At 41.2% G+C, this 14998-nt stretch overlaps 1 protein-coding gene and 1 long non-coding RNA gene across 5 annotated transcripts in view; one reads left to right on the top strand and one right to left on the bottom strand.

The window, feature by feature from the left end:
• Positions 1-2870, bottom strand: part of LOC118965552 (uncharacterized) — a 31344-nt gene extending 28474 nt beyond the window's left edge. The window contains exons 1-2 of the long non-coding RNA XR_016482619.1: positions 2534-2870; positions 1801-1946 (exon numbers count right to left, since the gene is read on the bottom strand). This is a non-coding gene — a long non-coding RNA (uncharacterized LOC118965552). The remainder of the gene's footprint in view (positions 1-1800; positions 1947-2533) is intronic.
• Positions 1247-14998, top strand: LOC110530565 (high affinity immunoglobulin epsilon receptor subunit gamma). 4 transcript variants are annotated; one of them, XM_090182619.1, is made up of 6 exons: positions 1260-1455; positions 1858-1952; positions 2229-2288; positions 2951-3013; positions 3132-3220; positions 12805-14998. In XM_090182619.1, exons 1-5 carry the CDS (start codon positions 1401-1403, stop codon positions 3198-3200), a joined length of 342 nt encoding a protein of 113 aa, XP_090038745.1. In that variant the 5' UTR covers positions 1260-1400; the 3' UTR covers positions 3201-3220; positions 12805-14998. The 4 variants fall into 4 exon arrangements, with proteins under 4 accessions (XP_021469428.2, XP_090038745.1, XP_021469429.2 ...); XM_090182620.1 differs by having other exon boundaries at positions 1303-1455; positions 2993-3013; XM_021613753.3 differs by lacking the exon at positions 12805-14998 and having other exon boundaries at positions 1247-1455; positions 3132-3476.

Here is a 14998-nt window from a genome sequence, read left to right as displayed (position 1 = left end):
GCCAACTGACATTTACTCCTGAGGTGCTGACCAACCACTGTAATTATTATTATTTGACCCTGCTGGTCATCTATGAACATTTGAACATCTTGGCCATGTACTGTTATAATCTCCACCCAGCACAGCCAGAAGAGGGCTGGCCACCCCTCATAGCCTGGTTCCTCTCTAGGTTTCTTCCTATGTTCCTGCCTTTACAGGGAGTTTTTCCTAGCCACCATGCTTCTACATTTGCATTGCCTGCTGTTTAGGGTTTTAGACAGGGTTTCTGTACAGCACTTTGTGACATCAGCTGAGGGTTTATAAATAAATTTGATTGATACCTGGCCATGCGACTTGTGTCTGAACGGTCAAATCTGATTTATTTGCCCTCAAGTGATTTTTAGAATGTTATTTGGCATATCTTGTTGCTTGCTAGCTACTTTGTTGACAAGAACATGTGGTAGGTAACTAGATAATTGTTTACAAAGTAGTGAATGTGCTAGAAAGCAAAAAAGCTACCTAGCTAGTTGACTGCTGTGGCTAGGGAAACTCATTTAGAAAGTTGGATCATATCATTTGAGGCTTTTAAAAGGTTCTTACACTATGATTTTGAACATTCAAATCAACTGGGAAACGTCCAAGGCAGGCATTGTTGTCACCTTAGCTTGCTACATAACTTATGTGTGATAGGAAGCAGGAGCACCACCACCTATCAGCCTAAACCACTGTGCACATGTCTGTCACTACTACGACAAATAGTGTAGCCATGTCAGCGAATGACTGCTGTCTGAACATGCACAAATCCGATTTGGTTACTTGTAACTTGCTGTTTGGACAGTCAATATTCCTAAACAAATTTGAAAAACAAAACTGATTTGAGCATTAAGGCCTGAAGTGTGAACAATGCTTTAGTGACAACATGCAACACCATGTCAACACCCTGAAAAGTAATTTCTTATTTAGCAATGTGTATGTACGTATATCATACTGTGTTGAAGTTTATGTTTCAGACCACCATATTATTTTATATTTACATCAGAACTTTAAAGAAAGTTAATCACACTAACAAGTAGCCTTACACAGTATCCATTCTTTTGAATTACAGTATGGTACATAATGAGGTATCCAGGCACAGTGTAATAATGTATGCATCATAAATGTGTACATGTTTGTGTTTCCATCTTCTCATCTCACTGAAGTTAACAAGTACTGTATATCTGTGGGTGGGAAGGGGACAAGCATGTGGTTTTAGCATATAAAAACGGACACCAGTATGAGCCCATAACTTCCTGCTAGAGCTCTCTGCACTTTCTGTTCAGAGGTGTCAGAAACCCACAGTCAGCCATTGAAATAACACCAAGTACTCCAACTCTCCATCTACTCTCTTTAACCGTGTCTTTCATTTTGTGCCTGCTACAAAGATGTTTCGGGGATCTCTGATCTTGGTCGCTCTACTCTTGAACTTCAGCATGGCAGGTGAGAATCCTGTTTTATTTTACATTATGATGTTCAGCACTTTTTTATTCCATCATGGACAGGGATATATATATATATATATATATATATATATATATATATATATATATACACACACACACACATAGAGGGGCATGTATACTCAGTGTACTGTGATAATTACTCCTGATCCTCAACTTAATGGCCTAGTAATACAGTACTCTATGCAATAGATGATTTATCTTTATATTTAACTACAATGTTCTAAACACTAATGTGTATTACATGTATAATTCATTATTTGCAGTATTACAACATGAACAGATACAAATAGTAGACTTATGGAAGATAAAACATTTTTTTTACCTGATGATGGGATAGTGATGATGATGATGATGCAATGTGATCCCATAATGTGTGCAGAGGCCCAAGTGCCAGACGGGAAACTGTGTTATATCCTGGATGGGATTCTCGTGATCTACGGCGTCCTTCTCACCATCTTGTACTGCAGACTGAGGGTAAGGAATTATAAACGCTCTATAACACATTATAAATCATCCCACCATCCACAAAACACATGATACATCAGGGTATGCAGTGCACACATATCTCCATGACATATTAACAATATTCATACTGTAAAATTCTATTTATATTTCAATAATAATAGCACATTCAAAACATCAATAAGAATATAAATGCCACACCAATTAAAGACCAGCTCCCACATAAATAGAATATGTTTCACATTCACACAGCTGTTTAATTAAAATGATATTTATCATGTTCCTCAGATGCATCCCATCTACATAAACAATGGCGGACCTCCACAGGTCACTGGCGGGTATCCACAGGTACAATAAAAATGTGTGTGTAAGATGGAGAGAAAGAAAGAGCGAGAGAGAAAGTGAATGTGTATTGGGCATGTATAATTTACACAATATTCTCAATAACCAATATTCAACTAGCTTTCTTTACAAACCAAAAAATATATGTATACATCTGAATGTTGATCAAATTCAGCTGGCGAAATGTTTCATCCTGGTTGTTCAATAAATTACTATGCAAGAGGAATATGTTAAGTCATATGCCGTCTTACCATGTCACCTCGAAGTCCACAGTTCTGCTTTTCGTCCCCCTCCTTCAGCAACTGTGATAATTTCCTGTTAACAAGAACTGACCACCAACCCTGCCACTTATAAACACAGTTTCCATTACAGTCAGACTAAAATGCAACACTATATCCTGTTATACAGAAATACCCGGTAGATGCGTAGAAAGAAAATCAAATTACAGTGGAAGCTAAGAGTAGTGAAAGCTTTAAACGGTCGCATCATCACCCTCTGTGTCTAGTCTTTTACACCAATTCCTGTCTTTGCCGATAAAAAGAAGTAGAGAAGGAGAACATGAGAAAGACGGAAGGAGAAATGAGGAATGATGTTCTTCTGTTAAATGTTCTTCTGATAAAATAAATTGTGTGTGTGTGTGTGTGCATGTGCATGTGTGCCTTCTGCAGATAACAACGCAGATAACAGCTCTCGTAATTTCCATTTTACAGAAAGGAGAGGGACTTTACGCAGTAAGATCATTTTTCTTATTCTTATTATGACTTACAGTATATCATAAATGATAAAGAGTATTGCAGTTTTAAGGATTTCAAGTTGTTTTCAAGTCCCTCATTGTTCTTTCTCTCACAGGGTTTGACCCATAAAGGTCAGGACACCTATGAGACCATCAAGGTGCAGAAGAAAGCGATGCTGGTGTGATAGAGGAAGAAGACAGTAGTGTGAGTGGTGGTAAACAACAAACCACAACCCTGTCTTACATGGCATTTAAATGAGTTTAGTTCTATATGACTGCTTGCTTTCCTTTCCTTAGGTTAGGTTGGGCCAGTAGTGTTGGTGGCTGTTGACTGGGGGCCCGAGATGGGCAGTGTTTAAGATGCATTTGGGTTATTCTGTAAAGCAGCCCTTTCACTTTCTATAATTGACTATCAATTAACTTGTCATTTAAAGATTAAATGATTCAGAAACTACCTTAAATCAGGGTCCGTTTTCTTTTTTGATTACGGCTTCATTGACATGAATGTATTCTGTCCATGTTTAAAATGATATTGCAAAACCATATGTGTTACTACTGTGTTACACATGAGTGTTACTATTACATACTACTGTGTCACCGTGGGAAGAACCAAAGAAAGGCTCAACAACTGACTGCACAGAGTCCGACTGACTGACCGACTGACTGACTGCATGTGAGATTATTTTATCTGTCAAAGCCAGGTATCCTTGCTTGAGATCAAGAAAGACCACTAGATGGCATTCGCAGATCCATAGTTCCAAATTATTGGTGCCTTTACATTGAGACTTACCCCCACACCAGTGAGATGTCAGTGTTTTATGTTAAAGGAGATTTTCACCCTGAGGGCTTGTTTTCATCATGTTCGAGGCATTTCTAAGACAGTGAGATGTGTTTCACACATAATTACCCAGGAGGATGGCAGGTCTGGGCTTTGCGTCCTGAATGATACACCCTATGACTGCTTCCGGTGTATTGATGGGGGCATTTCTCGAAGGCTTTATGTTATACTGATCACACTATTTGTTTTTGTGCGTGTAGATATGGTTGTTCTTGTTTGATAGAGCCATTGGATGTCTTTCAGCAATGTTCCTATCTACACCAAAGAATGGAGCCGTGGGAAATGGCTGCCGTTTTACGGACTCCTAACCAATTGTGTGTGTTTTTTCGCGTTATTTGAAACTTATTTTGTACATAATGTTTCAGATACTGTCTCTTATGGCCAAAAATAGCTTCTGGATATCAGGATAGTGATTACTCACCTCGTACTGGACAAAGATTTTTTTATTTAACGAGTCGGACCTGAAGGATTTACTTCAGACACCCGACAAGGCCCAAATCCCTGTCATTCACATGAGAAAGAGACAGAGGGGTGTAGGTCAGGGGTAAGGGTGCCTTGTAAGGATCCGACGGCCAGTGGGTAATCTGCCATCAGTCCTATTAGCCAACGTACAATCATTGGATAACAAAATAAACAAGCTAGATCATGAATATTCTACCAACGGGACATTAAAAACTGGAATATTTTATGTTTCACCAAGTCGTGCCTGAGCGAAGACACGGATAACATACAGCTGGTGGGGTTTACGCTGCATTAGCATGATAGAACAGCTGGCTCTGGTAAGACAAGGGGGGGCGGTCTGTGTCTATTTGTAAATAACAACTGGTGCACGAAATCTAATATTAAGGAAGTCTTGAGGTTTTGCTCGCCTGAGGTAGAGTATCTCATGATAAGCTGTAGACCACACTATTTACCAAGAGAGTTTTCAACTATATTTTTCGGAGCTGTCTACTTACCACCACAAACCGATGCTGGCACTAAGACCACACTCAATGAGCTGTATAAGGCCATAAGCAAACAGAAAAACGCTCATCCACAGGTGGGGCTCCTAGTGGCTGGGGACTTTAATGCAGGGAAACTTAAATCTGTTTTACCTGATTTCTATCAGCACGTTAAATGTGCAACCAGAGTGAAAAAAAAACTCTAGACCACCTTTATTCCACACACAAAGACGAGTATAAAGCTCTCCCTCGCCCTCCATTTTGCTAATCTGACCATAATTCTATCCTCCTGATTCACGCTTACAAGCAAAAACTAAAGCAGGAAGCACTAGTGACTCGGTCAATAAAGATGTGGTCAGATGATGCAGATGCTAAGCTACAGGACTGTTTTGCTAGCACAGACAGGAACATGTTCTGGGATTCTTCCGATGGCATTGAGGAGTACACCATATCAGTCACTGGATTCATCAATAAGTGCGTCGATGACGTCATCCCCACAGTGACCGTACGTACATACCCCAACCAGAAGCCATGGATTACAGGCAACATCCGCACTGAGCTAAAAGGTAGAGCTGCCGCTTTCAAGGAGAGGGACTCTAACCCAGACGCTTACAAGAAATCCCGCTTTGTCCTCTGACGAACCATCAAACAGGCAAAGGGTCAATACAGGACTATAATTGAATCGTACTACATCAGGTCCGATGATCATCGGATGTTGCAGGGCTTGAAAACTATTACAGACTACAAAGGGAAGCACAGTAGTGAGCTGCTCAGTGACACAAGCCTACCAGACAAGCTAAATCACTTCTACGCTCACTTCGAGGGAAGCAACACTGAAGCATGCATGATATCTTCAGCTGTTCCGGACGACTGTGTGATCACGCCGTTAAAGACCGTTAAACAGGTCAACATTCACAAGGCTGCAGGGCCAAATGGATTACCAGGACGTGTACTCCGAGCATGTGCTGACCAACTGGCAAGTGTCTTCACTGACATTTTCAACCTCTCCCGGACTGAGTCTGTAATACCAACATGTTTCAAGCAGACCACCATAGTCCCTGTGCCCAAGAACACTACGGTAACCTGCCTAAATGACTACGACCTGTAGCATTCACGACTGTAGCCGTGAAGTGCTGTGAAAGGCTGGTCATGGCTCACATCAACACCATTATCCCAGAAACCCTAGACCCACTCCAATTTGCATCCCGAGCCAACAGATCCACAGATGATGCAATTTCTATTGCACTCCACACTACCCTTTCCCACCTGGACAAAAGGAACACCTACGTGAGAATGCTATTCATTGACTACAGCTCAGCGTTCAACACCATAGTGCCCTCAAAGCTCATCACTAAGCTAAGGACCCTGGGACTAAACACCTCACTCTGCAACTGGATCCTGGACTTCCTGACGGGCTGACCCCAGGTGGTGAGGGTAGGTAACAACACATCTGCCACGCTGATCCTCAACACGGGGGCCCCTCAGGGGTGCGTGCTCAGTCCCTTTCTGTACTCCCTGTTCACCCATGACTGCATGGCCAGTTATGACTCCAACACAATCATTAAGTTTGCCAACGACACAACAGTGGTAGAACTGATCACTGACAACGATGAGAGCCTTTAGGCAGGAGGTCAGAGACCTGGCCGTGTGGTGGCAGGATAACAAACTATTCCTCAATGTGATCAAGACAAAGGAGATGATTGTGGACTACAGGAAAAGGAGCACCGAGCAGGCCCCCATTCTCATCGATGGGGCTGTAGTGGAGCAGGTTGAGAGCTACAAGTTCCTTTGTGTCCACATGTCCAACAAACTATCATGGTCCAAACACACCAAGACAGTCGTGAAGAGGGCACGACAAAGCCGATTCCCCCTCAAGAGACTGAAAAGATTTGGCATGGGTCCTCAGATCCTCAAAAAGTTCTATAGCTGCACCATCGAGAGCATCCTGACGGGTTGAATCACTGCCTGGTATGGCAACTGCTCGGCCTCTGACCGCAAGCCACTACAGAGGGTAGTGTGTACGGCCCAGTACATCACTGGGGCCAAGCTTCCTGCCATCAGGGACCTCTATACCAGGCGGTGTCAGAAGAAGGCAATAAAAATTGTCAAAGACTCCAGCCACCCCAGTCATAGACTGTTCTCTCTGCTACAGCACGGAAAGGCTTCTTAACAGATTCTACCCCCAAGCCATAAGACTCCTGAACAGCTACTCAAATGGCTACCCTGACTATTTGCATTCCACCGCCCCTTTTACGCTGCTGCTACTCTCTCTTTATTATCTCTGCATAATTACTTTAACTCTAACTACATGTACATATTACCTCAATTACCTCAACTAACCTGTGCCCCCGCACATTGACTCTGTACCGGTAACACCTGTATATAGCCTTGCTACTGTTATTTTACTGCTGCTAATTAAGTATTTGTTATTTTAATTTAATTTTTGACTTATCTATTTTTTTGTTTTGTTAAAAACAGTAATGCAGTAATTGACTAAAACATACAATATACAGTACTTAAAGTGAAGCTCAACAACTACATCACATTAGTCATCTAACAGACTCCCATCCAGAGCGACATACAGAAGCAACCAGGCTCAATGCCCTGCTCAAGGGCACGTCTACAGATCTTCCACAAGGTCAAAAAACAGGGACCCAAACCAGCGATCCATCAGCCACTGGCCCAAGCTCCCAACTGCCAGCACTCCAAGATCCCCCCCACAGATCCCTAAGAGCTGCCCCTCAACCATCCGAGACACCCCCCACATCCCCACCGAGAATTGTTAAAAATAATAATAATTTAAAAAGATAATTCCATTACCCACCCCCAAGGACTCCCCCCCATGCACCAACAACCAACAAAATGAACAAAAGAGGAAAAAGAGAGACAAAGGAAAACAGAAAACAACAATGCAAAAAACAACAGACATCAAGGACAACAAAAATCATAACAGCAAGGCCAACTGAATATGTTTGAGTGCATGTATGGCACTATTTACCTGTGTGTGTATCTGTGTATATGCACATGTGTGCATTTGAATGAGAGTGTTGTGTATATGCATGTGTCAAACACCTGCACTGCATCAGCCTCAGGCAAACTGGCATTAGCTGTAAAAACACTGCCCTTCAGTGTCATTCAAACATACTTTTTGTTATGGTTTATATTGACTTTATTTTATTATACTTTAATCTTTGACCATCATCCCCCGCCCAGCAACTCCACTCCCACTTGTCTCCAATTCCCCATCCCAACCCGTAGCTTCCCTCAGCCCCTCCCACCTATCTCTGCTGACCACCCTCTTTGGATTTCTACGCACCATACTGTGATGTTTAACATATAATTTCAATCTATCTAATCGAATAGAATCCACAGATTGTGAGTTGAAGATAAATACTTTTACTAAGAGTATTAGTATATTATTAATTGACTGACCCGGTCTCTCTAGATCTCCCAACAGCACTATTTCTAGGGTCAATTTTAGATCAATGTTCTGCATTTTCAGCAATTACTGAACCTGAGACCAGAAACAGGCTACCTGAGGGCAATACCAAAATAAGAGTCTATTGATTCTGTATCCCCACAACAAAATGTGCAGAGCTTCGATGATTTTATGCCCCAAATTTACAACATTTTGTTGGTGGCAAAAATTCTATATAATTTTAGCTGAAAAGCAGAAAGTCCTGAATCTTGCATTGTTTTATATATCAACTCATACACCCTGTACCATGGAATCGGTACATCAAAAATATCTTCCCAACTATTTTGCAATCTGTATGGCACAGTTGTCAACATCCTGGTCCTCAAAAGAAACTGGTATACTTTCCTATTTATGCTTTTTTATTCCTCCGCTAGTTTTGATCCTTTATATTAGGCAGACAGACCAGTTCACTACCTCCTCCCGCTGCCACCCGCCTCCTCCTCCTCCAATGCTGTAATCAATTGGTTGTACTCTTGGATTGAGCTGACCTTCATGTACAATTCTGATAACTCCATGAAGGACATAACTCTACCATTACAATTTACAATATAATTTAAGACCAAAATACCATTTTCAAACATCTTTCCCATAAATGCAGGTATTTTATCAACCAGCACATTTGAATTCAGCCATGATATATGTTATTTCTTTTCAGGGGGATGAAATTGAAATTATAGCCATCTCTGCAATGCTTGTTTGAAAGAGACACTTTGAAAAAGTATCATCTCATTTAATTGAAAATGAGACATGGCAATCTGCAAAAAGGCAATTTTTAAACAATGGAGGAGCTTTTCTTAATAATCTACTTACTTGAACCTTTTAGGGTTCAAGTAAAACTTAAGTGAAGCTTTTAGAGAGAGGTTTAGTGCTTTTATATTGAATAATCTCAACCCACCCAATTCATTATATTGATAGGCACGCTTTATCTTGTCTGGTTTAGCATCCTAGATAAAGTGAAATATTTTTTGCCCATATGATTTGAAAAATGTATAGTAGGCAGCGTCATAAGTGAGTAAACTGAGATATGACTAAGGAGTTAATCAAGGCAATTTTTCCATAAATAGACAGGTATTTAACTCTCCATGGTTGCAGGATATTGTCTATTTTTACAAGTTTTCTATTGAAATTCCTTGTGGAGAGCTCATATCTTTTGCGATATGAATACCAAGCATGTCCACTTCACCGTCAGCCCATTTCATAGGTAAACTGCAGAGTAATGTAAAAGTTTTAAAGATACAATGCGTAATATTGTACACTTATCAAAATTAGGTTTTAGTCCAGAAAAGTTATCTAGATCTTCAATGAGACATTGCAGGGATCTAGCTTGCGGACTTAAAAATACAACTTGAGTCATTGGCATACATGGACACCTTCGTTTTTAAGCCTTGGATTTCTAATCATCTAATGTTGTTATTTGATCTGATTTTAATCGCTAGCATTTCGATGGCCATAACGAATAGATACGGTGACAGCGGACACCCTTGTTTAACTCCTCTTGACAATTCAAAACTCTCTGAGAAATAGCTGCTATTTACTATTTTACACCTGGGGTTGCTATACATTATTTTTACCCATTTTATTTACACTGCTCAAAAAAATTAAGGGAACACTTAAACAACACGACGTAACTCCAAGTCAATCACACTTCTGTGAAATCAAACTGTCCACTTAGGAAGCAACACTGATTGACAATAAATTTCACGTGCTGTTGTGCAAATGGAATAGACAACAGGTGGAAATTATAGGCGATTAGCAAGACACCCCCAATTAAGGAGTGGTTCTGCAGGTGGTGACCACAGACCACTTCTTAGTTCCTATGCTTCCTGGCTGATGTTTTGGTCACTTTTGAATGCTGGCTTTACACTGCTTTCACCCATTTTTATAAGAGAATCACCAAAATTGTAAATATATAAATATAAAATATATATAATATATAAATATATAAATTATAAATAAAATCCAGTCTTTATCAAAGGCCTTTTCAAAATCCTCTATAAATACCAGGCCTGGCTTCTTAGATGTTTCATTATGTTCTATTATTTCTAGTAGTTGTCGTATATTATCTCCAATGTATCGTCCATGTAAAAGACCTGTCTGATCAGGATGAACAAAACCGAGTAAAACGTTTTAATTCAGCGTGCTATGCATTTCTCTAGTATTTTTGCATCACAACATTGAAGTGTAAGAGGCCTCCAGTTTTTAAGATAGACTGGATCTTTATATTTCCATCTGGGTCTTGTTTTAATAATAGTGAAACCAGAGTACCTGACTTATAAATTTTTTCTTAACACTTATTTTTCGTAAACCGGAATTGTTGGAACTTCTTCAGGATTGGTGGGTCCCCCATGGGACGGTTGAGCTAACGTAGGCTAATGCGATTAGCACGAGGTTGTAAGTAACAAGACAATTTCCCAGGACACAGACATATCTGATATGGGCAGAAAGCTTAAATTCTTGTTAACTGCACTGTCTAACTGCACTGTCAAATTTACAGTAGCTATTAGAGTGATGCTATTATTTGAGGAGAGTGCACAGGTATGAACTTGAAAAGTTATTAATAAACCAATTAGGCACATTTGGGCAGTCTTGATACAACATTTTCAACAGAAATGCAATGGTTCATTGGATCAGTTTAACACTATGCACATACACTGCTGCCATCTAGTTCCCAAAATCTAAATTGCGCCTGGGCTGGAATAATGCATTATGGCCTTTCTCTTGCATTTCAAAGATGATGGTACAAAAAAAATACAAAAAAATGTTGGTTTTTTTCTTTGTATTTTCTTTTACCAGATCTAATGTGTTACATTCTCCCACATTCATTTCACATTTCCACAAACTTAAAAGTGTTTCCTTTCAAATGGTATCAAGAATATGCATATCCTTGCTTCAATGCTTGAGCTACAGGCAGTTAGACTTCAGTTAGATGTAATTTTCTGTGAAAAAAAACCAAAAACAGTCTGATCCTTCAGAGGCTAGGCACCATATTTGGCATCTGCCTTCTTGGGGCTGGCATCAGCTGTAGCTGAGCTTTTTTAAAATTGTACCTTTATTTAACTAGGCAAGTCAGTTAAGAACACATTTTTATTTACAATGACAGCCTAGGAACAGTGGATTAACTGCCTTGTTCAGAACGACATATTTGTACCTTATCAGCTCAGGGATTCAATCTAGCAACCTTCTGGTTACTGGCCCAATGCTCTAACCTCTAGGCTACCTGCCACTTCTAATGTCATTAGTTAGCTAAATCCAACTCTTTGTTTCGAATCCTCTTCACTATATTCCGGTGGAAATATATATGGTTGAATGTCACCATATTGCTAATAGAACATAAAAAATTGTTGAGTTCATGTTGATGAGAGGAATCACTGGTCAGTTCTTTCAGTTTTGCCCAAAGGATTGTGTTTGAAAAGGAGTGTCTGCCTCCTTTAAAAAAAGTCTGCCTTGGGGGAGGGACGGTTGCCAGAGCACGAAGCACTGCCCAACACAAGTTGTAGTCTTCCAGAAACTGGAGAAAATATATCTGCTTGTATATTTAGCAATTAATCAAATCAAATTTTATTTGTCTCATGCGCCAAATACAACAGGTAGACCTTACAGTGAAATGCTTACTTACAAGCCATTAACTAAGTAAGTTATTTTTCCTGCAAGCCACCTAGCTAGCTAATTTCAGTTTATCTACTGAAACCCAAATTGTGTATTGCTGGCTAACATACTATTTTGTTACAGTGGGGGGAAATCTAATAATTGTTCTGTAATATCTCAAATCAAATTTAATTTGTCACATACACATGGTTAGCAGATGTTAATGCGAGTGTAGCGAAATGCTTGTGCTTCTAGTTCCGACAATGCAGTAATAACCAACAAGTAATCTAGCTAACAATTCCAAAACTACTACCTTATAGACACAAGTGTAAGGGGATAAAGAATATGTACATAAAGATATATGAATGAGTGATGGTACAGAGCGGCATAGGCAAGATACAGTAGATGGTATTGAGTGCAGTATATACATATGAGATGAGTATGTAAACAAAGTGGCATAGTTAAAGTGGCTAGTGATACATGTATTACATAAAGATGCAGTAGATGATATAGAGTACAGTATATACGTATATATATGAGATGAATAATGTAGGGTATGTAAACATTATATTAGGTGATAGGTGATTAGGTGATATATTGTACATCATTTCCCATCAATTCCCATTATTAAAGTGGCTGGAGTTGAGTCAGTGTGTAGGCAGCAGCCACTCAATGTTAGTGGTGGCTGTTTAACAGTCTAGATAACTATCTAGGTAGCTAAGGTAGCAAAACTTCTACCGGTAGTCATATCTATACGCAAAAATAGAAGAGGTTTTACAATAGAAGATCGTTTGTATCTCGATTGTAAAACCTCTTCTCTTTTTAGTTGTAGATATAGCTACTAAACAGCAAGCTACAACATTACAACCAGCCAACTAAAGCTAGGTTTACCAGCAAACATTAGCACATGACTAGAGTTGAGGTCCTCTGCGTTCTTCTATGTCTAGATATTCCTCAAAGGACGTCACCCCGAACGAGCGGAGGATCTTCTACAATGAGTCGACCCAGCGATCCAGTGCCCCAGTCCATTCAGCAGTCAGCCCTTGTCAGCGATGCCCTTTTGTCTCTTCCAGACAAATATGATGGGACTCCATCCAAATGCTGTGTCTTCTTCTTCCAGTGCTCCCTCGATTTTTCTCATCAAAAAAGAGCCCCCACCACCGAGATGTCCAAAGTTGGGGTGCATGGGCTACGGCTGCCTGGGAGTGAGGAGAGGAGGAGCTGGGTTCCTATTGAAGGTTTATGGCACTGTTCAGAGGAGTCCTCGATCATCCACTGGAGGGCAGAGAGGGGTGTGAGCGCCTACTCCAACAGTGGACCAGACCGCTGCGGAGTACGCCCTCACCTTCCATACAGTGGCAGCATTCAGTGGATGGAATGAGCCAGTGTCCGCACCTTATTGTAGTCCACAATCATCTCCTTAGTCTTGGTTACGTTGAGGGATAGGTTGCTATTCTGGCACCACCCGGCCAGGTCTCTGACCTCCTCCCTATAGGCTGTCTCGTCGTTGTCAGTGATCAGGCCTACCACTGTTGTGTCGTCAGCAAACTTAATGATGGTGTTGGAGTCGTGCCTGGCCATGCAGTCGTGGGTGAACAGGGAGTACAGGAGGGGACTGGGCACGCACCCCTGGGGAGCTCCAGTGTTGAGGACCAGCGTGGCAGATGTGTTGCTACCTACCCTCACCACCTGGGGCAGCCCGTCAGGTAGTCCAGGATCCAGTTGCAGAGGGAGGTGTTTAGTTCCAGGTTCCTTAGCTTAGTGATGACCTTTGAGGGTACTATGGTGTTGAACGCTGAGCTGTAGTCAATGAATAGCATTCTCACATAGGTGTTCCTTTTGTCCAGGTGGGAAAGGGCAGTGTGGAGTGCAATAGAGATTGCATCATCAGTGGATCTGTTTGGGCGGTATGCAAATTGGAGTAGGTCTAGGGTTTCTGGGATAATAGTGTTGATGTGAGCCATTACCAACCTTTCAAAGCACTTCATGGCTACGGACGTGAGTGCCACGGGTCTGTAGTCATTTAGGCAGGTTGCCTTTGTGTTCTCGAGCACAGGGATTATGGTGTTCTGCTTGAAGCATGTTGGTATTACAGACTCAATCAGCGACATGTTGAAAATGTCAGTGAAGACACCTGCCAGTTGGTCAGCACATGCCCAGAGCACACGTCCTGGTAATCCATCTGGCCCCGCAGCCTTGTGAATGTTGACCTGTTTAAAGGTCTTACTCACGTCGGCTACGGAGAGCATGATCACACAGTCGTCCGGAACTGCTGAAGCTCTCATGCATGCCTCAGTGTTGCTTGCATCGAAGCGAGCGTAGAAGTGATTTAGCTTGTTTGGTTGGCTCGTGTCACTGGGCAGCTAGTGGCTGTGCTTCCCTTTGTAGTCTGTAATAGTTTGCAAGCCCTGCCACATCCGACGAGCGTCGGAGCCGGTGTAGTATGATTCAATCTTAGACCTGTATTGACCCTTTGCCTGTTTGATGGTTCGTTGCAGGGCTTAGCGGGATTTCTTGTAAGCTTCCGGGTTAGAGTCCCACACCTTGAAAGCGGCAGCTCTACCCTTTAGCTCAGTGCGAATGTTGCCTGTAATCCATAGCTTCTGGTTGGGGTATGTACTGTGGGGACGTCCTCAATGCACTTATTGATAAAGCCAGTGACTGATGTGGTGTATTCCTCAATGTCATCGGAAGAATCCCGGAACATGTTCCAGTCTGTGATAGAAAAACACAGACTAGTTTAGCATCTGCTTCATCTGACCATTTTTTTTATGACCGAGTCACTGGTGCTTCCTGCTTAAATATTTTATTTTAAGCAGGAATCAGGAGGATAGAGTTGTGGTTGGATTTACCAAATGGAGAGCAAGGGAGAGCTTCTCAGCTGTCGTCGAAATGGATTCCCCATCAGTTCAGCCTGAAAATCCCTCTGATAATCTTTAGTCACCGCAAGCAACATCATTCTTGATAGATTTTATTTATTTTTTTTATTTCACCTTTATTTAACCAGGTAGGCTAGTTGAGAACAAGTTCTCATTTGCAACTGCGACCTGGCCAAGATAAAGCATAGCAGTGTGAGCAGACAACACAGAGTTACACATGGAGTAAACAATTAACAAGTCAATAACACAGTAGAAAAACAAA

Source organism: Oncorhynchus mykiss, chromosome 8 (assembly GCF_057628025.1).
Source record: "Oncorhynchus mykiss isolate SJ-2025 chromosome 8, ASM5762802v1, whole genome shotgun sequence".
NCBI lineage: Eukaryota > Metazoa > Chordata > Actinopteri > Salmoniformes > Salmonidae > Oncorhynchus > Oncorhynchus mykiss.
Note: the sequence above shows the minus strand (reverse complement) of the source record. Positions and strands in the feature narration are given on the sequence as shown.

Coding starts and splice junctions, on each gene's coding strand:
- LOC110530565 (XM_090182619.1), top strand. CDS start 1,401: ATGTTTCGGGGATCTCTGATCTTGGTCGCTCTACTCTTGAACTTCAGC. Junction 1,456..1,857: donor CTTGAACTTCAGCATGGCAG/GTGAGAATCCTG, acceptor TAATGTGTGCAG/AGGCCCAAGTGCCAGACGGG. Junction 2,289..2,950: donor TCACTGGCGGGTATCCACAG/GTACAATAAAAA, acceptor TGCCTTCTGCAG/ATAACAACGCAGATAACAGC.